The 26,860-nt window shown below is 35.2% G+C and overlaps 1 protein-coding gene and 1 pseudogene across 1 annotated transcript in view; both read right to left on the bottom strand.

Moving 5' to 3' along the window:
• Positions 1–1,678: 1,678 nt before the first annotated feature.
• Positions 1,679–26,860, bottom strand: part of LOC125403344 (tear acid lipase-like protein) — an 85,760-nt gene continuing 60,578 nt past the window's right edge. Inside the window, exons 4-10 of the mRNA XM_087908681.1 lie at positions 12,018–12,202; positions 10,298–10,407; positions 8,376–8,512; positions 5,472–5,615; positions 4,027–4,098; positions 2,512–2,583; positions 1,679–1,912 (exon numbers count right to left, since the gene is read on the bottom strand). Coding sequence (XP_087764807.1) covers positions 1,679–1,912; positions 2,512–2,583; positions 4,027–4,098; positions 5,472–5,615; positions 8,376–8,512; positions 10,298–10,407; positions 12,018–12,202 — 954 coding nt within the window. The remainder of the gene's footprint in view (positions 1,913–2,511; positions 2,584–4,026; positions 4,099–5,471; positions 5,616–8,375; positions 8,513–10,297; positions 10,408–12,017; positions 12,203–26,860) is intronic.
• LOC125403345 (serine/threonine-protein phosphatase 2A catalytic subunit beta isoform pseudogene) lies at positions 20,116–21,087 on the bottom strand (annotated as a pseudogene).

The raw sequence follows: 26,860 nt of genomic DNA, 5'->3' as shown, positions 1-26,860 counted from the left end.
GGTGTGCCTGATAACCCACAGAGGACAGAAGAGATGTTGAGGACTTAGCCAAGACTGGCCCTTTAGAGAAGACTGTATACAGCCATTATTCTGACCCTTATCACCACCTAGATGAGGGTTGAGGACCTCAGACCCTGACCAAACCACCAATGACAACAGGAAGCCTTGCCTGGTTACAGATGACAGATTTAGGCTCTGTGTCCCTTATTACCAAGATTCTTCAGTACAGTCACCCTTGTAGATTCCAGGGGGTTTCCACTGCAAAAAGTTTCCACATCACCCCACAATGGTACCGATTCCAGTTATCTTTCCCAGTACTCCCTCCCTCCACTTCTTCATCCCTCCTGTACCTATCCCAACCCACCCCCAGTCCACTTGCAAAATCTATTCTATTTCCCCATCCCAGGGAGATTCATGCCCCACCCTGAAGAACTCTCATTGTTACTTAGCTTCTCTAGGTCTGTTAATTGTAGCACGATTGTCCTTTTATTAACAGATAATGTACACTTATAAGTGAGTACCTACCATGTTTGTTTTTTCTGGGTCTTGGTTACTTAACTCAGGATGATTTTTGTAACTGTTTTAATTGTAACTTGTTGTGCTGTGTTTGTCTGATATCCCCAGGAGGCCTGCTCTTTTTGTTAAGTGGATCTGGTGGCGAAGGGAAGGTAGGGGGCTTAGAGAGGTAGAAGGAGGGGAAACAACAGCTGGAATGTAATGTATGAGAGAATAATAAAAACAATACTTTCAAGTAACAAAATTTACTTATCATTAAGCTGATTTTATTCCAGAAATAATGCAGGAATGGTCTGGCATATTCCAAGATAATAAATGTAGTACATTGTCTCATAAGCAGACTGAAGGACAGGAATCATATGACCATCAATAGATGGAGAAAAGGATTTTCATAAAAGTCCAACATTTAATCAAATAAAACTCTTGAAGAAGGACGATATCTCAACAAACACAAAAACACACAGAATTTGCAGTCTGTTTAGGTTGCAAGAAGAGTTCAGGACCATATATATGTATATGTATATATATATGAATATACATATATATACATGCATACATATATCACATTATTCGGGGCTTCAATGAATTGTTCATCCTGTATATTATCTGTAAATAACTCAGATCACTTGAAATGTTTCTTCTTCCTCTCAAACTAGACAATATTTATAGAGTCGCTTATTTGAAACAGTGCCTGGTCCACACAGGTAGTGTGATGCGGGGAGTTTGTACTGAGACTAATGAATAAGACTTGTGGATTCTAAGCAGCAAGACTCATTGCCCTTATGGAGTCTTGGTATTATTTTGCAGAACATCTTACAGTCTGTTCTCCAGACATCCTGATGTCTGATATTACACTATGGGCCTGGTCTCTTCTTGCATTTTAGGATTTCATTAATGTAAATCAAAACCAGGCCTTCTCTTCAAGAGCACACATATCAAAAACATTTTTCAAACCTTACATTAATTAAGAAACAGTCAAAGATGGAGTATTTTCTTAATGATAATAAGTTTTCACTAATACAAATGATCCAATAAAAGAAGCAATAGCTTAAAAATCAAAGATAAAGAAAAAGAAAAGCATCAAGAAAAAATACTCATACTTACAAAATCAAGAGACTTTAAGAAGGATTTGAAAAACATGCAAAAAGCTAGAACTTCACTCTCACTCAGATTCATCAAGAAGTTTTAAGATACCCTTAGACACCTCATTATAAGCATTTATTCCCACTATAAAATCAAGATGACTAAAATTAGGGATAATCTTTTCATAAACAAGGTTGGAGATTTTTGGTTTCAAATTTGCAACATCTCTTGGATCAGCCAAAATGTCTTTCCCACCACTCCACAAGGCAGTTTGAACCTTCATGGCTTCCACGTTATATAAAGGAGGAGTTGTCTAATGGAAAATAATAAAGAGTTTTTTAAAAAATATAAAACTGTTGATGGCATATTCTTTACTGTGACAAGATAATTGCAATGATATACTTGGTATATCCATAGAAATTATTGATGAAAAATTAACTTTATTTATATATATTTATTTACTTTGGTTTTTGACACAGATACTTTCTATGTGGTCTATGCTGGAATCTTGTCAGAAGCATCCCCTCACAACATTCTTATTCGTGAGGTTACTGGAATGTGTCACCATGTCCAGATTGTAGTGGATTGCGATTCAAGTTTGAAATCTTTCAAGTCCTAAATTCTCTGAACCTCGGTTATTTACATATGTAATGACTATATCATAAATAATAAATCCCACAGGATTTTTTGACATTCAAATAACATGATAGATAGAATATTGTTTTCACAGTATTATCTTACAATAGATAATGCTTTTTTGTTTTTAATCCTCTCAAAGTTATGTGTGGTTCATCTTCCTAAGAAAAATAAAATTTGTGCTAATCTTACAAAAAAAGAAGGTTTTGGTTAGATTTCTTATACTATATGCCTTTTGAAAGGGTTAGATCATTAAATCTGGATAAAGAAACTTACCTGATTGTAGTGTAGCATATTTAGAGATCGACTTCCCCAATCATAAGCCTGAAATACACCTTTATTAATTGCCTTAAATAAAGATAAAACATGTCATTACTTTTAAATCCTTATAATAGAACCAGAAGTTATCGAGTTTCACTGCCTCTGTTTAGAATAACGACACATTGTCTCTGACAAACACAGCACATTTTCTATCTCAATGATATGTACTGCCTGATTAGTGGCTAAAATTACAGTCCTAGAAAATTGTACGTTGTATGAACATGTATAAAAAGAACACTGAAAACATAAGCTTGCTCTAACATCTCAAATAAAATATACTTTAAAAACATTTTAATAAAGCTTGAAATGTTTCAATTCATATGTACTACACAGCAAGAAGAGTCAATAAGAAGATGAGAAAATAACATTCATAAAAGATAAAAGCTTAGTTACTTAAATATGCATAATTTGTGCATCATTTTATGTTATATTTAGTTTTAGTAGTATGTAGCAAATCTAGGTTTACAAATATTTTAATTATCAAATTTTTAATGATAAGAATATAAACTAATGCCTATAAGAAAAATAAAACATATGAAATCTCAAATTACCATTGTAAAAGTTGCATTACTGCTTTATCACTTAAATAAACTCAAAATATACTTCATAGTAAGTTGGTTGCTATTTGCATTAATATTTTATGTGTAATAAAAGTTTCATTTATATAATTGCTCTGCAATGTTGTATAACGCAAGAATTTTAAAAATATTAAAATAGATGTAGAATCTTTATAACTAAAAAATTAAGAAATTGTAGTGATCAGAAACTAGTAACAAAACAAAGTGGAAATGTTTTTAGAGTTGCAGAATCCTTAATCGAAGTTTGTCAACAAAGCAATATAAAGAGGCATCTCTTAGGATGAGAAATATTCTGTTTATTGATAATGGACTAATAGAATAAAAGTTTTCATGTCACATTTAATGTCAAGATCATGTTGATGTATGGAATTTAAATAGTATACGTTAAAGCATAATTAAAAATCACACTTATAAATTGAGATGGGCTTTCTTCCTATGTGCAGGTGTCAGTTTACCTCTTGTCAAATAACACTAGTATGATGACCTCATTCTATGCGCAGTGTCTTGGCTGTCACATGAGGGATTCTTTTGAAGAAGTAGGTAGAAGAGTTGTCACACTTTACTCATGGACCTTAAGGGTGCCTGAAATTCTCATCTTGCATCAGTTCATAAAATTAATTACTAAAATTGGTGCTACTTTGATAGAAAATATATGTATATAGATTTACTGATTGAAATAGAAAGATATTCTCTTCCAGGATAAAATGGTATAACCACTGTGCTTTTATCACATTTTCCTGCAATGATTCTACGTACCAATAAGCTCCTTTTATCTATCCAAAGGGACATAATACCCTGGCCACAAATCCAACTGGGGAGAGATTTTTCTGAAACTTATAAAGGAGGAGAATTACAAAAGCGAAAAGAAGGAGACATATTTAAAAGATTGTACCTGACCGTAATGTAGAAGAATTCTAACTGATGACCCAGCTGTACTGTGTGTTATATACACATCAATGCGGCTCTGGAAGAAAGTTAGACACCACATGTGTTTGTTAGTATTGAGTTTCCTTCCACAGAAACAAATCTTTCATAATAGTGAGGCTTTACTACTCCTGTAAAAACACATCTTCAAGGACTGGAGGGATGTCTAAGTGGTTAAGAGCAATTGTTCTTGCAAAGAACCCAGATTTATTTCCCAGCATCTCCGTGGTGGCTCACAACTGTCCATGACTCCAGTTCCTGGGCATTCAGTGACCCTATGTGTGCCAGATGGCACACAGACATAGATGCAAGTAAGACAGTCATGCAGTATATCTCCAATCAGTATATAAAGAAAAAAACTGGGTTTTAATCACAGCGAGGAATCTAAATGTTCTTGTTTTGAGTATTTTCTTTAATTTTTGAATTAAAATGCAATTACATAATTTTCCCTTTTCTTCGGCCTGAAATCCCTACCACACACCCCACCTTGTTTTCTCGCACCTTCACTACTTGTTGACTATTTTTCCTTAATTGTTTTTACATATTCCTAAATATATAGATACTATCTTCTCAAGTCACATAACATCACTTGTGTGTCTATGACATAAGGGCTCACCACTGAGTTTTATTAAGTTGTTTTCATGCACACACCAAAGGTTGAATATGACCTTCTCAAGAGAGTTGACTCTAATTTTATTTATTTATTCTTTTCATTTATTCATTCTCTCATGTTTCACATCCAGACTTCATTTCCTCCATTCCTCCAAGCCACATCCCCCATCTCCCCTCTCCCCAAGATCCACCACTCCTCCATTTCCTTTCAGAAAAGGGTCGGCCCCCCAGGTATATTAGCCAAACCAGGCATATCAAGTTGTAATAAGCCTAGGTACAGTCCCCTCCTATTAAGGCTGTACAATCAACCCAACTCTGATTGTCTTAACAGTAACTAGACTGTGGGTTTTGATTTTAAGTTGTACAAAGGATAGAATATACACTGAATAGCAAAGATTACACAGCTTAGATATTAACAAAATATAAGCTAGTTTATTTACTTTTCATGTCTTAAAGAATTTCCTTTTGTCAATGATTCATATTTTATATGATAGTTTATATGAAAATATCCTTAGGTCTGGAACAGAAGTGCTGGATGATCAGTTACCAGATGAATTAGACTGAAGTGAGTAGAAGAAGAAAATGAAGCTCATTCCTACTTGACACCCAACTATTTACTCATATGGTGGTTTATACCAGATTTTCTACGTTGTCATGTTGATAACTTGGGAATTACATGCAAAGCACATCTTGACTTGAATATTGACCATACTAAATGAATTAAAGATTAATTTGCCAAATAAACTTGTTACGTCATCAGCATGAAAAAAGGCAATGAATTTGAAAGAAAACAAAACGTACCTTATTTAGCTGCTCTGGAGCATATCCAGTCATCGAAGCCAATAACGCAGCACATGCAGTATTGATTACTTCAATATTGCACGTGTATCCAGATATCTTACTAAAATCTGCAGTTGGTAAAAATTCCTTTTCTCCAAAAAGAAGCTGCAATTGACAAATTTGAAGAACAACTCTTAGTCTGTGTGAAAACACAATGTTTATAGGAAGTGAAAGACATAAAGCAAAGCCCCAGCATGTTACTGAAGCGTGGATTGACTTAGTTCATTGTTATGACATTCAGTACATAATTTGAGAAAAAGCTTCCTATGATTATTTTGAATCAGTTTCAGATGAATGAAAACTTCTGAGAATCATGAGTCTTGTGATATGACAGCAGCCTTCTTTTTCTTTATTGTAGAGGGTCTACTCAGGATTAATATCTGGCAGGCTTGTTAAATTAAGTAGGGCAAGGAAATTATGATGTGTGTTTATAATAGAATGAAAACATGTCCACACAAAAGAGTTGTAAATGAGCAAAATAAACCCCGAGAGAGCTCCTGTCAATAGTCTATACAGATTAAGTGAATGTGGTATATTTACCTTTTAGACTATTATTCTTCAACGAAGAAGCATCTTAATGCATAGCACAAATGAACTAACATATTCACACAATTTGAGAGAACCATCATATAAGACATCGCAATGCCTAGTTCCATTTAGATGTAATGACTAATTCAGCAACTGTAGTAGACGCAGCAGTGATTAGAGGTGCTGTTAAAAGGAGACAATAGCAACTTCACTTTGAAATGATAGCAGGTAATTTTTTTTGAAAACCATACACAAAATGCACACAAAACAAGAGTTCTCAAACACTGGATATTAAACTATGAGAGATTTTCATATGTGAAAAATATGGATCTCACTGAGTGCTGTATTGCCCACTTGTTCCGCAAACAGGATTCCCAGCTTGACGATACGTGGTTGGATGCTGTGGGAGTTGGTGCAGGTGACAACTAGTGTCCAGTTTTCAACCCACCCAGAGGAATGATTCCCTGATGGAGGAGAATCCATCCAGGCAAGGGCGACGGGACAACTGATCTAGAAACTTGCTCCCGTCTGTAATTTAACATGAGCAAAAGCAGCTAGGGTGTCTCCCCAATATCTGCACTGCAGTGTGTAACCTCATGTGATGTGTATGTGTAATCTCATGATTGCACCTCAAGTTTATGGCTACACATATCCGTACGTGGTCTGGAAGATGACTTCTCGTTAAAGCTATGCAATTTTGATATGTAGAAACTATGTTAGGATATACTTCATAATTAGATCCATTGTCCCATGAGGACTGTAAGACACTTAAAAACCTGCTTTGTTCTTTCGACTCAAACTACACACAATTAGCTCATTTTTACCTTAGAGCAAGTTCAAACTAGACTAAATGTTTCTGTCAATGGATCTTAAGTTTAAAACTTTACAGATATGTACAAGGTCAGAGTTTCAGACCTCTAACTAAAATTATTAACACCAAGCAACCTAAAAAAATCATGCCAAGTCTGGATGATAAAGAGCTATGTCTCACAGCGTGTAATGCCCAACTAGCCTGATCCAAACACTGAAAAGCCATGAGAGTTACAAATGGAGTATAAAAGGTACTTGCTTCTATGTTAATATTGTCAAGCAATGATTTAAAATTTTATTATATAAAAGAGAATATGATAAGCACATATTGATTTAATCTCTGTATGTTTTTCATTGTTTTTTAATTTTTTTAAAAGTTTTGCTGTGTATCCTAGGCCTGCCTGGTACTACCGATGAAGCTCAAGATGGTCACAAATTCAAACTTTTTCTGTGTGTTCTGCACATACACATTAACCTTTCTAAAAAAATAAATATTTTCAAGAGAATCATTTGTACAATTATTTAAAATAGTTGGAAATGTAAACAAGAAATAATGAAGTCTTTAATAAGAAAGGGACATTGGCTGCATAAGCGAAAGAATATAATTAAAAGATATTCTATCTGTAGTCACAAGTAAATGTAAATGAAACCAGAGTTTGTCACTCTGAACCCAGAAGAGAAAAAAAGTGTTTAAGAACCTTAAGTGATGTCAAGAAAGTCCGGGAATTTTACCATCATACTTTGATGATGGCCAACAATATCCTAGACAACCTTGGAATCTGATACTGTCATAAGATGAAACCCAAACTGACAAAGTGAAAATTGCCATCACCTTGAAGGTTAATATTTGCAATTCATCTCTAATGAACATATATCCTAACGGTTCTACAATACTACGGCAGTAGCTGTATAATAAAATAATTATATCAAGAACACTGAAGAGAACTTAGTGTATACACTGGCAAAGTGAGAGCAAATGGAAGAGAAAATGTACAACTAACAAAATTTAGTGTGCAAATTTTAAGAAGACAGTAATAGAAAACTTGAAAATGAAATACAGGGTAAGATAAACTGCATTAGGAAATATTTCAAAACATTAATGAAAACAACGTGAGCAGTTCAAAACATATGACCATGCATACAAGGAACACTGAATGACTTAGGTATGTACATGTGAGTGTGTGATGATAACAATGAAAGATGTCATGAATTTGAGGAGGGCACGGGAGGAGAGAGTTTACAGAATGATGGAAATGATGTTTATACAGTACTAATGTATGACATTCTCAAAATGAAAAATTAAATTAGTAAGAAGCAGATATAGGTAAAAGAATATTACAATCATGATTAAGAAAGTGCATAAGACAGAACTCAGGCTGCCCAACTTTGAGGTGAGATTTGCTATAGCCAATCAGGGGAGGCTTTGCATGCAGGTGAATCAGCACTAGATTGTACTGGCAAGTTTCCTCTTTAGCAAGCTTATGTTGAAAAATGTAAGTATATCACCTTTTTGAGTTCATCACAAACCTTGAAAGCTGTTGGAGTGGAGTAAGCTGGAAGGCGCCCAAGACCTTGGACATATTTAACAGTAGCAACTGGAGCCAGTAAAATACTGAGTTTAATCTTTTCAGCTAGTTGTTGATTTGTCGAAAATGCTCCCAGAGCTGGAAAAAATAAAAACAGACTTCTTTCTTTCTTTCTTTCTTTCTTTCTTTCTTTCTTTCTTTCTTTCTTTCTTTCTTTCTTCCTTCCTTCCTTCCTTCCTTCCTTCCTTCCTTCCTTCCTTTCTTTCTTTCTTTCTTTCTTTCTTTTTTCTGCCGTTCCCTTCTTCAAATTGTCTGTGTGGTTAGGCTGTTTTACAGAACTTACATCTGCTATTTGTCATACATTTAAAAATTGCCTTGGATGCTTCCCTTAGTTTGCTTACCAGAGTGCTAATGTGGCTGACACAGGGACTGTCTGAGAAGCCATTGACAATGGCACAGGGACTTGTTTCATCTGCATGTACTGGCTTTTTGGGATCCTAGTCTGTTTGGATGCTCACCTTCCTAGACCTGGAGGGAGAGGGGAGGAACTTGAACTTCCCACAGGGCAGGAAACCCTGACTGCTCTTAGGACTGGAGAGGGAGGAGGAGAGGAAGTGGGGGGAGTGTGAGGGTATTGGGAGGAGGGGTGGAAGTGGAAATTTTTATAAATTAATAAAAAAAATCTTTCTAAAAAATGACTTTAAAAATTTTAAATTCTATTTAATTCACTTATTTTCGCAATATTTACTGTGCATGACTCTGTTTATGACTTACTGACTGCTGGTTATTTTGAGTAGTCAGACTGACCATATTATAGGTTCAGCTCAACACTTTTGATAAACAAAATCTGTTGGCAGAGACCACTTGTTCATTTCTGACCATCCAGACGTGAATAATCACACAGAAACTTTATTAACTACAACACTGCTTGGCCACTGGTTTAGGCATATTCCTGGCTAACCTTTTTAACTTAAATTTACCCTTTTCAATTAATCTATGTATTGCCACGAGACTGTGGCATACCAGTAAGTTTTTCCAGCATCTTTCTCCTTAGGCAATTACATGGTGTCTCTTTGACTCTGCCTTCTCTCTCTACATCTCTGGATTTCCTTCCTGACTTTACTCTGCTAAGTCATTGGCCCAAACAGCTTTATTCATCAACCAATAAAAGCAACACATATACAGAAGGACATCCCATATCAAAATCCTTCCCTAACTCTTGGAGAAGACATCTACCCAAAGGACACATATTGATTTTCTGATCTCTGTTATTTCTACCTTCACAAGTCCTTTCTGTATCATGTCCAACCCACTTGTGCAGGTGAACACATATATACAAATCTCTCTACTTATCTATCTGTAATCACTCTATCTGTCTATCAGTCATCTATCCATCAACACTATAAATTGAACAAATACAATCATTAATTAAAATATTTTTCCTGGTAGTCAGATAGTTAAAAACATCTGTCCTTTGTTACACTTTTCTTTGAAAATATATACTTTGTACAAGCTCCAATAATACCAGTAAAGGCTGTTGAGAAATGACCAAGACAACTTGAGAGCTCAGCGGAGCCAGACTTACCAAACTTTTCCTAAGCAGAATTGACACACCACTCTTCCATATGTAAAATGCCATATGATGAAGAACACACACACACACACACAGTGAGTTATTAGTATGAGAAATTTTAACTATATAAAATTATAGAACTATCTCACACATGCATTTCATTTAAATATTTTGTATGTTAGAAATTGTGGTTTTAACATCTGTCATTTTACAACGAGCAAGTTACAGTTTTTATCAGCTGTCAAACAGCTTGCCTGTGTTTTTACAAACAGTTGAAAACTTTACATAAATATTTGTGTTCTTCAGTATAAAATTTCAGCATTGTCTAGTCTTGTCCTTTTTCAGCATACCGATAAGCGTCCCTTGAGAATGGCCAACATAATAAATTTGTTTTTGTCCTGTTTTCTTCAGAATGAAATTAATGGTGGCTGGAAGGTCATATTTTATCATCTCATCATAACTGCAGAAAAACAAAATGGATAACATTTTATCTAATTATTAATCAATAAATAAATAATTTCTATTTTAAATTATGTCTTTATAGGGTCTATATGAAGGGAGGCAAGACTCACAAAGGATATCAATGATCAATTACTCCTCACGTGTTTACTATGCTTCTACCTTAAAGGCACCACTTCTCTGTGTTCACATGATATAGATCTATAACTGTGCACATTGTACTGAAGTAAGCTAGAGTTGCCGTGTCCACAACGCATGGACTGTTAGAATTAATTCACAGCACCTTTGCTCCAGATCCAAATTTCTAAAATTCTAGCTTCTCCCTATGAGCATCATGTTCTGTTAAGATTGGCACTTAGGCTGTAAAATCTCTCCCAATCCCTGACAAAAAGAGAGAGGGAGGAAGGGGGAAGGGAAGAAGAAAGGGGTGAGAGAGACAGAGAAAGAGAGAGAGAGAGAGAGAGAGAGAGAGAGAGAGAGAGAGAGAGAGAGAGGAAAGGGAGAAGGAGAAAGAGAGCGGTTGCTAGAGGAACAATAATGAAAATGTGAAGAAACTTGTTTAAACAAATTAATGACAATGAACTCCAGAGGATATTCTACTACTCTGCGACCCGGAGTACTCGTATGTACTTTTACCCTTGTCTTTTCCCCTTTGCCTGATACTCTTTGCACTGACAAAATATCAAGAGCCTCACGCTAAGGAGGTAGCTCATTCTGGGATGCAATTGCAGTCAGAGTGTAATCTGCAGGACCCCCCCTAAAAAATAATAGCCAGGTATGCTGCTCCGTGTTTTTTATCTCAACAATGTAGAGGCAGAAATAAACATACCTCAGGGATTTGGCTGATCAGTCAGTCTCTTCTAAGTTAGTGATTTCCACACTTGTAGTTATTGATTTCCACAACTGTTTTACAAACAGTGTGTCTAAGAAACAGCACCTGAATTTTGCTCTGATACTCACACAAACACATCTTCGTGAGTATGCACATGTGTAATACACACCATCAGGTCTACACACAGACACGGATAAATAGAGACACACTCGAAGGAAAAAGTAGTGGAGGATGGCTATATGCATACTTTTACATTTGCAAAATCATTGTTTTAATGTTTTAAATGTATCAAATTTACTTCAATGAAGCAATTTTATGAAGACATGGATGAGGCCTGTGAGAAGATTCTGTGAGTAAGGGTACAATTTACCAAGCCGGTTGTCCTGAGTTGGATCACTAGGACCAAACTGTCTGAAAAAGAATCGACTCCCTTAAAAGTCATTTCCTGACCTTCAAACCTGCACTGAAGCATTTGCATGAACACACAGGCACGCATGAGAGAGAGAGGGGGGGACATAATTTGTAAATTAAGTAGACTGATCAGAAAAATAAAATAAATAGTATTTCAAAAGGTAGAAAAATAGGTTTTATTGAGAATTTTATTATATTATGCATAGTAACCACAATACAAAGACCTAACCTATGCCTCCCAAATCAATCTTCTAAAATATCACTTCAAGTGAAAATGACTTCAATCCAATCCCACAAGTTTATTTAACCATTAAAATATTTGACATTTTGTTAAGGCAGAAGAAGAGTTACATGGAATTTTATACTACCTGAAATCCCAGAATTCTTTAGAATTTGGGTCCAGGTACAAGTGTTTCTTTGCCCAGGTATTTCCTCTGCTGTTCCCCATCCATACATCATAACCAGCATCTGCTAGAATGAAGGCCAGGCTGTTGTTCGGAGGATTGGAAACCCACACACCAGCAGTTGAAAACAAGCAAAGAAACACTTGTACCTGGACCCAAATTTTATTAGTGATAAAAATAGCTTACAACATTCATATGGGCTTCAGGATTCTTGTTTACTGCAAACAAACAAAATATATTTCCAAATACATGGACAAGGCACATTGTACTCAGCAGCCACCGCATTTTAAACCTGCAAGGAAATAGTTATTGTCATTAAAATGGCAATGCTATTTATAAAAGTTAACTGTCTTTCCCTTTGCTGTTCATAAAAATAAAATAATTCTAACATTTGCCATTAAAACATCACTGATGCCTCTTTGGGGTTTATCCTGAAGGACCAAGGTTAGTATATAGTTGATTGATTAATGACTTTAAAAAATGTAATTTATTCAAAGTGCTTTAGATTTTTGAAATCAAAATGAGGACAATAAGAAAGGTTAATAAAAAAGCAGAAAAGGATAAAACGAAGCAAAGTAAATGAACTCTCACATGTAGAAGCTGTGAGTAACAAGAAATCTTGTCTTGTCACCACATCTATGAAAGGATCCTGGCATCCTTTCATAACTTTAGATAGCATGCATATTCCACCAATGTGCCTAGAATTTCTAAAATATGTGCTTTTTAAAAATCACAAACATGACTAATAAGCAGCTCTTTTCCACCTCCTAAAAGTATTATTTTATTTAATATTTTGTACCACAATTTTAATAATCATATATCTATTAATTAATGTTTCTATAGAAGATATGGACCCTGCATTTAATGTCCCTGCTTCTGCTCCAAGAACAAGATATGACTTCTGATCTTTCTTTCTTTATAATTTTTGTTCAGTTACTTAATATCAAGGTGCCAAATAATCTGGAAAAAAGAAAAGATACACATTAACATAATAATTTTTGAAATAAAATCAAGATTGTAACTTTCAACAGTCATGTTGCATGCACGGTCTAATTAACTTTATCTCTTGCTGTTTTAATACTTAGCCTAAAGAAATTCAACACACAGATTTTAGAGTATCATACCTGCTGTTTTGATTTTGGTAGTACGAATGAAAATGCAATTCTCCTTTCCCACCCTGCTCACCATAAATATATCAGTGAATGTATTTTTTGGATGACCTTTCCTAGAAATGGACACTGCCTACTTAAACCATGAAATCAGGTGTTTGTCAAATCAGAAGTCAAATATTGCAAAGCTCTCCAATTAGATAGAGTTCCAAGAACTCCACTAAATTTCCTTATTTGCGGGTTCAATATGTGCCAACACCCTTCTCCACATTCTCATCCTTAGTGCAAACACTGAAACTTTATTTAGCTTTTAACATGAGAATAACTCATTGTGCTGTGTCTTCCTCAGAACTGTAAATATGGCCCTCATTCTTTACTGAATAAGTTTTAAAGCTGCTGGATACAGAGCTATCAAATGAACCATCATAAACATTTAGATTATGAACAATGCCATTTTCAAAATTTTCAATCTATATCCGATTTAAGAGCAACATCTGTAGAAGTTTGGGAGACAAAATCTTCAGAATACTAAGATGACACCACTTTAATAACAAGAATGTTTTAAAACACCCAGAAATATATAAAAATTTCAATAGGAAAGAACAAGCTGCATTCGTTAAATATTATGAAAACATCTGTAAACATATACTCGCATTCCCTACAAGACAGTAAAGCAGAATATCTTGAGATAAAAGCTTTGTCCAGAAAAATTAAGATATAAATTCCTTCTCTCAGAAATTCCCTACCCCTATGTTCCTAGAAAAAAAAATTGTATATTGATTGCAGGGAGTGTACTTCCTACTGTTTGAATGTGACCTGTGCCCCAAGGCCTGTGTGTCCAAGTTTTGTGTCCAGAGTTACAATGCTAACTTGGAGGAACCCATATGCTCACTTTTGGTGTCCAGAGTTACAATACTGACATGAGGGAGTCCATGTGCTCAGGGTTGGTATCTAGAGTTACAGTGTTAACATGGGGGAACATTTAGAAAATTGAACCTTGTTGAGGTCATTATACTTCCACACTGTATAGCTCAATACTGTATCTCAGGTATAGGTCAGGTATGGTCATAAGTGATGTTTCTAGAAGAAATTTGTCACAAAAATAAGAGAAAGGCACATCTGTCTTAGTCTTGCTTTCGAGATGTCCACGTGACCTCTTCTCCCGGCTCTTCTAACTTTGTCATGCTGCCTAGATCTTGCATTCCCAGAACTGAGCACCCAGCATGCTCTAAAATCTACAGAAGTATGAGCTGCTGGAACCCCTTTTTACAATGTATGTAGTGTATGGTATTTTGTTTCAGCATCAGTAATTGGACAAGATTACTGTACAAATCTATTCTAAATAAAAATTTTTTACTTACACTAAGCATATAGTGCCCAATTACAGCTAGACATAAATTATATGTTGTGACAACCTATAGTATGTAAAATTATTATATAACAAATTATGTAAAATGCACTAGCTCACATGATAGTTTTACTACTGTCGCATTTCTATGTGATACAGTAAAGTTCTAGCTACAGGTCTCTACTGTCACTCCATGGCTCATCTCTTGGTTCATTCTCTCTTGTTTCTAGTCTCTGGCTATAATAACCTTTAACCTCTTACTCATATGCAATGACTTTCAAATTTCTGTCTTGTACAAACTACATCTGTTTGGTGTGTCATCCTTCATAACATTGTCTTTCTTGTTTATTTGTGCTCTTCATTTTGAAGCTACTTGTTCATTGAAACTTTCACTGACGGTACAAACAGAGTACAGATTCTCAGACAGTCTATTAATATTTGCTAAATGTGAAGCACTCCAACTTATCTGTGAAATAATACTCTATTTTCTTCTATAATGCATAATTTTATGTGGTTCTACTTTCTTGTTCATTAATACTTGCCTGTTGCATAGGAAAAGCACCTGACAAAATGGGACCACAATACTTGCAAACTAGAGACCCAGAAGGAGAATGGTTAACTAAAGGATGAATGAATATTTAATTATAAAGGAAATATATCATTTCCCTTACTTAATTCAATCAGAAGACTACAGTTAAAACTTTGGCCTAATCCAACATCAGAAGTCTATTCTACAGAGTTATGATTTTTTAAATGACATATATACCTTTTGGTATACATGCTATCAATAATTTCTGATTATAAATGGAATTATGACAATTGACTCCACTGGGATCTCTGTTTCTGGTATATCCTTTCTACACATACATTGGCAAGAAATGTAGTTGACTGAATTTAACAATGCAAGTCATGTTTTATTGTGTTAAAAATAGTCTATGGAGAAATATTTGAAAACAAAAATATAATTGACTATGGTAGCTCATGACAGCACACAAGAGGCAGGGACTCTCAGTAGGATAGCCCATGGGTTCAATGTGGGTTGCATTACCCAGTTATTTTCTGGCCAACCAAGGACATATGCACTTATTCCTGCAGCTAGAATATAGAAGACCTAGGACCTATCCTTTATCTGGCCACTTGATCCATAGAGCTTAGTGTTAAAATCAACCTTTCTTAAGAGTGTTTTTCAATAAAAGTTTTCAGTAGGATTTGGCTTTGTCTACATCTTTTTCATTTCTTACATATATATTTTCTATTCTAGAAAACATTAGTTCTATGTACATATGCTTTATTCATGGTTAATGCTTGCAAAGAAAAAGAATGGCATGCAAGAACTACTGTATTAAGGTAAGGCTTGTCAAAATTCTTTTACATGTTCCCAAATTTTGGTTTATGTAAGAAATCTTTATTTCAAATTACCAAGTGTTTTCATTTTGTCTCATGGGCTTTTTTCTGTTTCTTCAGAAGGTGTCCTACTCACACCTTAAAGGCAAAAGGAACTCTTGATCACAGAGCCAATCTTTTGTCTTCCAAATGATCCCACAAGGTCCCATCTTCCCTTTAAATACAGTGCATTGCCACTAAGCAAGTCTCACATTAGATAAACTATCAGGGTTGTGATGATGGAACTCCTGTACTGAAGCTTCAGAAAACATGTCTGCACAAGCTCAAGACTAAATATATTCCTGTCAGCAACCTGCTCAGAAGGAAAAAGAAATGGGACATGATGAATGGGCATACTCATTACTTGGGTAACAACAGACTGACTTCATCCAAAATGTTCATGATCATTTCCAAGGTAACATAAGCAAAGATCGTAAAATTTTGCTTTTAATCTTCAATTAAGAGTCTAGACAGAATAGAAAGAAATTGAAATTTTCAATAATGTAACAGAAATTTCTTATTTTCAGAAAATAGCATGTTGGAAAGAATGTACATTATATGTAAGTTATTTTTACTATATCTTTATTTATCCTGAAAATTAGAAAACAGATTCACTGTAATATCAATAGCCCTTTAGTCTGCAGATTTTAACCCACACTGAATTCCAAAATCAAAGGTTGACATACTCATAAAGGCTTATTAATATTTAGGGAAATTTTGTATGTGTTCAAAATAACCCTATGAGGACTGATGCTTCTGTGGGACTATGTACCAGCAGAAGTGAAACCAGGATTCTGGGGTAAAAGAGATAGGAATAGGGGAAATATAGGGAATACAGAATATTGAAACATAATCCCCATGTTTCTTCAGCCAGGGTCGGGTGTGAGGCAACATAATGCTCTTGACTAAGTTAGTTAAATGTAGCTAAAGGAAGAATAATATTACCACTCGTCTAACAACTGACAAATGTAGACTGATATATGTAAGACTTAAGCTCATTCCACTGCAGACATAGTATCTTCAAAGCCTTATGCTGAGTACAGAACTCACAATTCTCTTGCCTTGGCCTTCTTAAAACTGGGATGACAAACGTGGATCATCAACTTGAAAGCTTTTATTTAGAATTTCATGATTGAATGGAACTAATTTATTTAGTGTCAAATTGTATTTAATTTTCCAGGTATGCACAGGTGATCCCAATGAGTTTAACGGATACATGAAACAGAGACTTCTATGTTTTCCTCTAAAGTTTTGAGGTCATTGTGTAGCAAGGAAGAAACCAAAACCAAGAATGTTCAATGTCACTTTGCTAATTTATTTTATTGATATGAAATTTCAGCATGAAGTATGAAGAGAATCATGTAACAAGAGAAAACCAATGTAATGGGGTCCCCTTGAGAAATAAGTAGCACAACGTTAGACATTCTAATGTGCAAATTGTCTTAACTTTATTTTTTAAAAATAACTAGGTAGGATATCAAGGTTAAGTAAGTTTGTTGTCATGAAATTTGGAAATTTTTGTGGAATTTTTCATCTATCCACAAAAATCAAACCAAGAAATATGTACTTTATTTTAAGGCAAATAAACAACAGACCTTCTGTCATCTTTTCATCTGTGTTCACTTAATTTATAGTAGAGGCCATATTTCATGGAAATAAGGTTACAGCTCTAAACAGGATTTACCTAAATTTTTGTTCTTGTTTTATATTACATTAATTTAGGCTATCTACGATAGTCTAGACATGATTTTATGTGTTTTCTGGGCTCAGACTTTTAGTTCATCTCTTGCTAAGGATTACCTGTCTCCACCAACATTCGTGCTTTAACTTAATTCCCACTGTGAGATATGAAAAGATGAACATGTAAGAAGTGATTAGTGAATGGGTTAATGAATTCATCAATTCATGGTTATGATTACTGTGGGTCTGTTGCAAAAATCTCTATTGGCTCTTTTCCTTGCAAACACCCATCTTACTATGAGGTGTTTATGCCGCCTCAGTTTAGAGACCTCAGTCACCTGAGTAAAAAATCTGGCCTATGAACTCCTAGCTTCTAAAGCATGAAAGGATAAAACTTCTTGCTTCATAAGCCTCTCTGACTGTGGGATCTAATTAGTGAAAAACAGACTTAGACAAAACTTTACCTTGAGTTAAGTAATTCCATTTTCTCCTCTTTATCCCTGCCCCTTCCCCTTTCTTCTTTTACTATCTTTCCTTACGTATCTCAAAGTCATGTCTACCTTCACAAAAACAGTGGCTTAAGAGAGTATTCTGATAAATTCATCTCAGGATAAAAGTGTTCTTTCCAAAGAGGTTCCCCCCACCCTCTTAAAGCAAAGCAATGACTAAGTTGATTAGACAAATGTGATTTTCTCTACTATCTATCCACCAGTGATCTAACTAAATAGAGATTTTGATAGTTCAATGCATGGTAGAAGGAGGCTCTTAGGTCCCCAGTAAGCCCCCATCCCCCAGCTGACCATTTCCCCTGCTGATTAATGGAAGAGAAACAGGGAGAAAAATTCTCAAGAGGTGATCACTTCAGTCAGATGCATTTGCCCAGCACAGGTTCCTGCTGCAGAGAGTGCTGGGGAAGTCTCCTTCTGGGTGCATTCTTGTTTCACTCATGGAAGGCTAGAACTTTTGTATTTTAAAAAAAATTTAACACTGTATTATTTAACCAATTTTATATAATAACTAATTTCAGCGTCATTTGTTATAACATTTTACAATATTCTACATTATTTTTTCCATAAAATCTATTCTAAAATATCTGTCCGTTTCCCCTGCCTCAACTTACAGCACATTTCACCTTGAACCTGTCATTTTGATGACTCAGTAGCCACCTGAGGTTAGTGTCTAACAAAGATAACAATTTTTGAAGTTTCAAAATGAGGGAAGAGACTGATTCTTTGCCTGAGAATTTGCCAGGTGTGAAAAAAAAGGAACTACAGTGAGACGCATGTAGTTTAGGACACGTGTGCATTTAAATGAAACATTATGGAGTTATTTAACCATCGCATAGTCCCAAATGCTATAGCAAATATTGACTACTGTCTTGCTTAACTTTGCAGTTGACACCACTGGTGTGCTTGAATTGTCAGTTGTATCATTTCCACTGCTTAGTATATTTGTCTTACATTTCTCCAGTGGTAGGTTTGTTCATTTCACACTGCCTGTGCCAACATGAAAGAGACAGACGTCCATAACTTTCTCAAATATGCATCCCCAAATCTCAAATTCCTTTATCAAAATAAAAAATGTAGTATTATCAAAATTGCAAAACAAAACAAAGCATGCATATTTATTCCTCAGAAAAACTGCCTGGTGCTGAATGCCATGTTGAAAGCAAAGCCAAGGCCTTACTCACACGTGCTGTATTCAATCCAGCTAAGTCCAACATAAGCAACCTAAGTATAAGTTCATGGCAACTCTGAAAAATACAAAAACTTCTATCAACAAAACAGCTGGTAACCCCATTATTGAAAAGCAATGTGAAATATTCAGGATATTAATGAAATAAAACATTTCTTTGTTTTGTTTGTTTAATTTGGGAAGTTTATTTGTCCAGTACACCAAACAGGAGGCAAACACTACCATGACAAATATATAGAAATAATGCAGAGCGACATCCACCAGTAAATTTTTTAATTATTACTTTTACTGAGCTCTACACGTTTCTCTTCTCCCCTTCCTACCTCTTCCCTCCCCTTCAACCCTCCCCGAAGGTGCGTTGGTGGTACAGTAGTGAGCACCGCTGCTGGAGTAGTGAGCACCGCTGCCTTCCAGCAGTAAGTTTAAAATTACTAAAGGAAATCGCTTTAATGTTATGACAACATACTTCCAAGGATCTTTTCTTCAGTTCGTTCTACATTTCAACAAAATAAATAGTAATGAATTAAGTGGAAGTCAGCTTGTGAATTTTTAAAAGCAGGACTCTAACTCTATTAATTCATGCCACTTAAACATTGTAACTAAATTTCCAAGTAAACCAAAGAAGATGAGGCAGTCAGTGACAAGGTTTTGGCTGTCTTGTTTTTTTATTTGGTTTTGGTTTGGTTTGGTTTTTGCTTAACCAGTCAAGAAAAAGATGATTCCTACAACACATAAGGCGGATCTTCAGGCTGCCTTGTCTAGGACGTGGCGTACTGAAGTTCAGTCTCAAAGTGTGCTAAACACTCATGACCAGCATGGCACATTTAATCCATGATGTGGCTTAATATCAAGAACTAACACAATTTGTTGCAGAAACAGATAACTGATATACAAAGCCAGGTGTACTTCCACATACAACGGAGGTCCTGTGGAGGAAGTCTGGGGTGCACCTGCTCACAGAAGGCTCTACAGATGAGTCAAACTGAAGAAAAGAATATTTTAAAGTGTTACCTACTTCCATAACAGCAGCCTGGTTCCCACAATGGTAGCAGTAATGGGGTACAATAAAATGGCTAAGCCACATTCAAATCATGGCACCAATTATATCCTTCTATTGCAATCTAGTGCGCAGGAGGCCCCAGAGCGAGACCATTGGCACTGTCATGCTTAAATATTTCAGAAATATCTTTTCCAAATGGAGAGTCAGTATCACATGGTGAAATGCCCATCCATCATTGTCTTCTGGATCTGACCATAAGATATCATGTGGAACTCCATAGACACAATCCAGGGTTCTTATATGATCCAGTGTATCTATGGATGGAGAGAGGCCACAATGGAGACAGATTATCCTTCCATGTTCTAAAGCTGCAAGTGAAAGATAATCAAAGAGATTTGCAAAATATTTCCATGGGTTGGCATTTCCATGCTTTTGAATACATTCATCATTAAAGCCACGCATTTGAGTGATCTGTCAGTTCATGATTTCCTCACAATATTTTAATGTTCTCTCTGTATGGCATAGCTTTAATGCTACACGAGTCATAATCTCCACAGAATAATAACCACTGTCTACATAGTCACCTATGAATAGATAGTTTGTATCTGTTGATTGTCTGCCAGTTCTGAAGAGTTTCATACAGTCTTTGAATTGGCCATGCACATCTCCACAGACACTAACAGAACAGCCAATCACTTGTACATTTGATTCTTTTGTGAAAATTTCCTTAGCCGTCTAGCACAGCATCCACACTTGGTTCTGGTTCAGCTGCTTATATTCCTTCATGTGCTCCACCCACTCCAGCTCCTTGGTGAATGTCTTGTTCATGTGTGCCCTCTGTTTCTTATGTAGCTGGTCCCCAGAGAGATGTCTCACTAAGCCGCGGCAAAATAAAACATTTTTTAAAAGCCTCTATTTCCCTCCATCCACTGGTTTGGTATATGCAAAATATTGAATTCTTACATGTACATATTCATACACTGATTTACGATGTAAGATGCCATTCATACTTTGAAATGAGCAAAGTAATTAAGTGTTTTCCACAAAATGAAATTATTTTCTCCATCACTGAAGGCATCACTTGCAAATCTACAGGGTGTGTTCTGTCACTACCATATGAAATTAATTTGAGGTCATTCCTATGTATTTTAAACAATACATTTTTAACAATTTTAACAACAAGATATTATTTCAATAAAATATTGATGTGGGATTCCCCTCTGTATGCTGTTGATACCATTGGTTAACAAAGAAACTGCTTTGAACCTATAGCAGATCAGAACAGAACAAAGCTAGGCGGCATAAACTAAACTGAATGCTTGGAGACAAGTTTAAGGTCAATTTTATTGTGTGTATATTTCTGGTCTTGATTAAAGTATTGTGTTTTTCCAGCTCATTTAAAGAAGGCAGAGTCAAGGCGAAGCCTTGTAGTCCCACCAGAGACAGCTGTTGGTCAGAATCTTGCTGGTAAACCACAGCCACGTGGTGATACACAGATTAATGGAGATGGGCTAGTTTAGGATATAAGAGTTAGCCAGAAATATGCTTAAGCAATTGGCTGAACAGTACTGCAAATAATATGGCTTCTGTGTGATTATTTCATGGCTAAGCAGTCGGGAACAAACAAGCAGCCTTCCTACTAAAAAATACAATTAATTTTATTGTCAAAAATTATATCCTTGTTATACAAATTGTGATTTGGGGAAGTAGTAAGCCTCTACATATTGAAATAGAGGTAATAAATTTAATAAACTGTTAAACAGATACCCAGAACATTAGCGAAATACATCCAATATCTCTAGTCTCAGGAATCATTTCATGGCCATGAAGAAGACATGGGTGATAAAATATCATCCTCAAACTTTTTTCACTAATTTTAATAAAGATAAAAGAAGTTAGATTAAGATAATTCACAGGAATCTAACAAAAGGTTATATTGTAATCATCACTGAAAATTATTTAGGATAAATTTTCCTGTTTGTAATATATGGTGTTAATAGAGTTCTGTAAAAATACTAAATAATAATATTGCTCTGGAAATAATCCCAGAACAGAGAAGTGGCCATCCAAGGAACTTATGAGATTCTATGGATTAATTCAATTTATGTTATAACATATAAATTATTTTTGTATCTTATAGTATATATATTAATTTGAAATCAATGCATGGTTAAACTCACATTTCTTCTTTTAATACTTAAATAGCATTGTTTATAACATTGTCTGCATTGTTTTCTGACCTTTCTAGAAATTTTCTTGGATTCTAGTTTTGGTAACTATTATTAAAGTTCTATACCAAAATTTATGTTAAATTTTTTTCCACATTGTAATATATTAAGGTGTAGCACATGTAGAAGTCAATTAGTTCTTGAAAATTCTGCCATCTTGATTCATGCCATCATGAATTTGTGATTGCATTGATCAGATTTTGACAATAAAGTCCATCTGACTTGTATCTATAGCATGTACCATTTTTATTGAGGTACTTGTTTTTCCTTAGAATCCTGGTGAGAACCACCACCTGAGGTTGCTTAGCAGTATGAAAGTGGCTTTATGCTCAATCCCTCCAAAGAATTGCAAAACCAACTATGCAACCAACCAACAAAGCATGCACCCATGTGAGCATGTGTGTGTGTGTGTGTGTGTGTGTGTGTGTGTGTGTGTGTAACAGCAATTAATTAAATAGAGGCTATGAATTTGAGAAAGAGAAAAGAGTGTTATGCATTTTATTAAAACCTCAAAAATAAAGGAAATAAAAAATAATGCAAAATAACAGACCACAGTCCCATATATATTTAGTGCTTGGTACAGACACAGTGAATTCTAGTCTTTTCATCATCTACACACTGGAGATTTTTATCTCAGGAAGCAACTGCTTTCCAGATGTTTTCCCTAGACTTTCATACAGAGAATAAGTGAAAAGATGACAGTATATAGATTAACCCTTTCCAAACATCAATGTGCTTACAAACCATCAGGTTCTAAGCACAGTTGTCAATGGTGTTTTCTAGGTGAGGTAGAGAACTGAAAGTTTCTAATGATGAACTAAGCAGTTTGGTTCCTCCCCTCTTCACAGGCCAAGCTAGCAGCCACTTTCTATAGCTGAGTCGTGAAGTCAGGTGTATTTTCAGGCATCAAGGGCTCCATGGTTCTCAGAGCCTCAAAGTCTTTTTTCTGGTTTCATTGCTGAACACTGAAACTTTAGAGATAAAATTTCTTGAAATAAAGCATCAAAATTCTCTGATTAGCTTAAAGAACTTGGGCTCAGTTACCTGTAAACAATGTATTCTCAAGGACATTTGCAGTACCAGTCACAAGCATATTTAGATGAAATTTACATGAAGAGATGTCCAAGTGACCTATCTCTAAATATTAGGATTAGTCCTAATCTTTTGAATGATGCAGTGTTTGGCTTTACAGGATTTCAAATTAGTAGGTTTTGCCTTCTCCTCCTCTTCTCCTGTTTAATGCTTATACTGACAACAGCCTTGCCTATTGTTTCTTCAATAGCATCATGAGAGAGCTCATCTTAAGTTGTTCTGAAAGAGCCCATGTTGTAGTCCAGCCTTTCTAGAATACACATTTAGCTACTGGAGATTGGCAGCACAAGAATAGGCCCAACCATGGTCTATTTTTCTTTCTGAGAGACTGCTCATCCAGATATCATCACCTATGGTTACAAAACCAGACTAAAACTTTCCTCAAGGTTTAATTGCTTTGTTCTAGTCCATCTTGGGATAAATCCAGAACAAATAAAGTCAGATGACTCTCGAATAATGTCCTGACATTTAAACAATACTTCTATTAATAGAACACTTTAACAAAGATATTGCTGGAGAACACAGGAGGTTGCCTGCTATCTTTTCTTGTATAATACTGTTTCTCTACATGCTGGAGGGAAGTAAATAACATAATGAGTGTAAATGCGTATAGACAACTGTCTTAAAAACATAAAACCCTTTCATCTAATAAACTATGATAGTCTTTGTCTAATGAAAAGAAGATTTAAATGCTTTCCTCAAGGAGAGTAATTCATCTCCCGACAAGACATGTATCTAGAGACCAATCTGTCCATTTGTCTAAATTTAATTTTATCTCTATTTATTCTCACAGAATGGTCTTTAAAGCTTTAAAATAGATTTTCAGATTTGAAGAAAAATTATTTATAATCATAGCCAATTAGGTTATTGACTACACTTCAAAGTTATGTAGTTAGAATATAGTGAATATTTACCATATTCACATAATAAATATGACAAATAATTTCTTTCCTTCTTTTATTGTTTTAGTTTTTCAAGTCAGGGTTTCTCTGTGTTGCTTTGGAGCCTGTGCTGGAACATGCTCTGTAGGTCAGGCTGACCTCAAATTCACAGAGGTCAACCTGCCTCTGCCTCCCAAGTACTGGGATTAATGGTGTGCACCACTATTATCCAGTTAGCAAGTTTTATATTTATATTTGAGAAGGGCATATTAAAGTTGTCAGTAAAGCTGGTAGATGAGCAAGATGAAAATGGGAAGACATTTTAACAAATCGAGAGGAATAGAGTGTATTTTTTTCTGCTACTCTCTGTCAGGAATTAATTATGCATAGTTTTCCTTCCCTCTTTTATCAGAAAAATTAGAATAATCATAGGAAAGGAAAAGTTGTTTATTGTGAGAATTTACCAATATTTATACTAATGAAATTATACATATGAAATATGAACTTTTTTGTTTAAACACACTTCAGTGGAGTTATTTTCTGAAAAATGTAGATGAATTAGCAAAATGATTATTAGTTTGAATGCAGAAAGTTTTACAGAAACTAATATTTTATGTTTATTTTCATCTCTTAATTCCAGTAAAAATTAAAAATATAAAATCCTAAGCAAATTTTGTCTACCAATATTTCAAAATACTACTCTATACTTTGATATGCTAGTGAAATTCCCTTAACTGAGTTTGATAAAGTTAGGATGAAACAAAATATTTTAAGCAGTTAAAAAGTTAAAACTAGAGTAAAAGTGATCCCCTCACCCCACACACCTAAAAGCCCAGAATTCTTTAGAATCTTAGTTTATATACATGAATTTTCTGGCATATTTGCTGCCTCTACTATTTCCAAGTGACACATCAAAACAAGCATCTGCCAGCAGGAAGTCCAGGTTGCAGCTGGAGGGCTGAGAATCCAAACTGAAGCAGACAAGATCAGCCCATGTTGCAAATAAACAACTGGCTTTGTGGCTGAAAAGAAAACAAGAAAATATGTTATTTATTATTTGTTCCTAACCATACTAATATGGAGCTCATTGCTATATTTATACATATGTATGATTGAAATATTCTCATATTCACAACTATTACTTCCTCTTTTACTCCTACTTCCCTCCTAAAAAATATTTAGTAAGATTTATAAATCATTGTATAACTGAAACTAAGTTATGACCCAAAAGACAGTGTTAATACCCTTAGTCTTGTGTCTACATATATCACTCAATATTCAAAGTAGTATAATCATCATATCTATTTGGTTCTATTCTTCCTCATAGTATGCTATTAAAGATAAATCTCCATAGTAGGTGTTCTTGATTTCTAAAATTTACAAGCTATAATTTTTTTAAAGATTTCACAGTTACTAACAGCAAAATACAATGTACAAAAATTCTTTCGCAGATTATGTTTTAACTACTACTACAACAACAACATCTGGAACTTGCATATTATCTGTGGAGTTCAAGAGTCTGGAACATATGGAACCAGGATCAGCTGTTGTCACGAAGATGATGCTGGTGTACTCTTACTACAGTAACTGGCTCAATATGGCTCAAAAGGTCAAAGGGTTTATAGTGAAAGACTAACAACCTGGGTTCTATTTCTGCAGCCTGTAGATTCTTAGCAATGGTAAAATTAAAGAGACAGCTGTATGCTGTCGGGATTTCTGTCCCACCTGGTCCTTGTGCTGCCTGGTTCCTGCAATTGTTAAGTCCCAAAGAAATCACACAGAGATCAACATTAGTAATAAACTGATTGGCCCATTAGCTCAGGCTGCTTATTAACTCTTTTATAACTTATATTAGCCCATTATTCTAGCATATGTTAGTCACATGGCTCAGTACTCTTTTCAGCAAGACAGTTACATCTTGTTTCTTCTGTGGCAGGCTCACAACTGTAGAGGAATGGGCTTTCTCCTTCCCAGAATTCTCCTGTTCTCAATGACCTGCCTCTATCTCCTGTCTGGTTGTCCTGCCTATACTTCCTGCCTGAATACTAGCCAATCAGCATTTATTTAAAATATAATTATCAGAATACAAACCAATGTCCCACACCACTTCCCCCTCTTATTTTTTTTAAAGGAAAATATCCACAGTCCATTTTTTGGGAATGTGTGCCTAATTTTCCAGGCTACTTCCTACTGATTGGGAGTGCTGATAATCTTATGGGGACCTAAAGAAAATTTAGAGTTATGATCAAGTCCTGACTGGAATATCCTGTGGGGCTTGATCATCTCAGGCAGCCTCTTGAATCTGTTCTGGATGTATAATTCAGACATCTGGGCCACCTGTTTCTACCAGAGATTTCTCAGGTGGTCTTCCTTCATCAAACCTGATTTTTC

Source organism: Myodes glareolus, chromosome 7 (assembly GCF_982192425.1).
Source record: "Myodes glareolus chromosome 7, mMyoGla1.1, whole genome shotgun sequence".
Classification (NCBI taxonomy): domain Eukaryota; kingdom Metazoa; phylum Chordata; class Mammalia; order Rodentia; family Cricetidae; genus Myodes; species Myodes glareolus.
The sequence above is the reverse complement of the archived record's forward strand: the minus strand, read 5'-3'. Positions and strand labels throughout refer to the sequence as shown.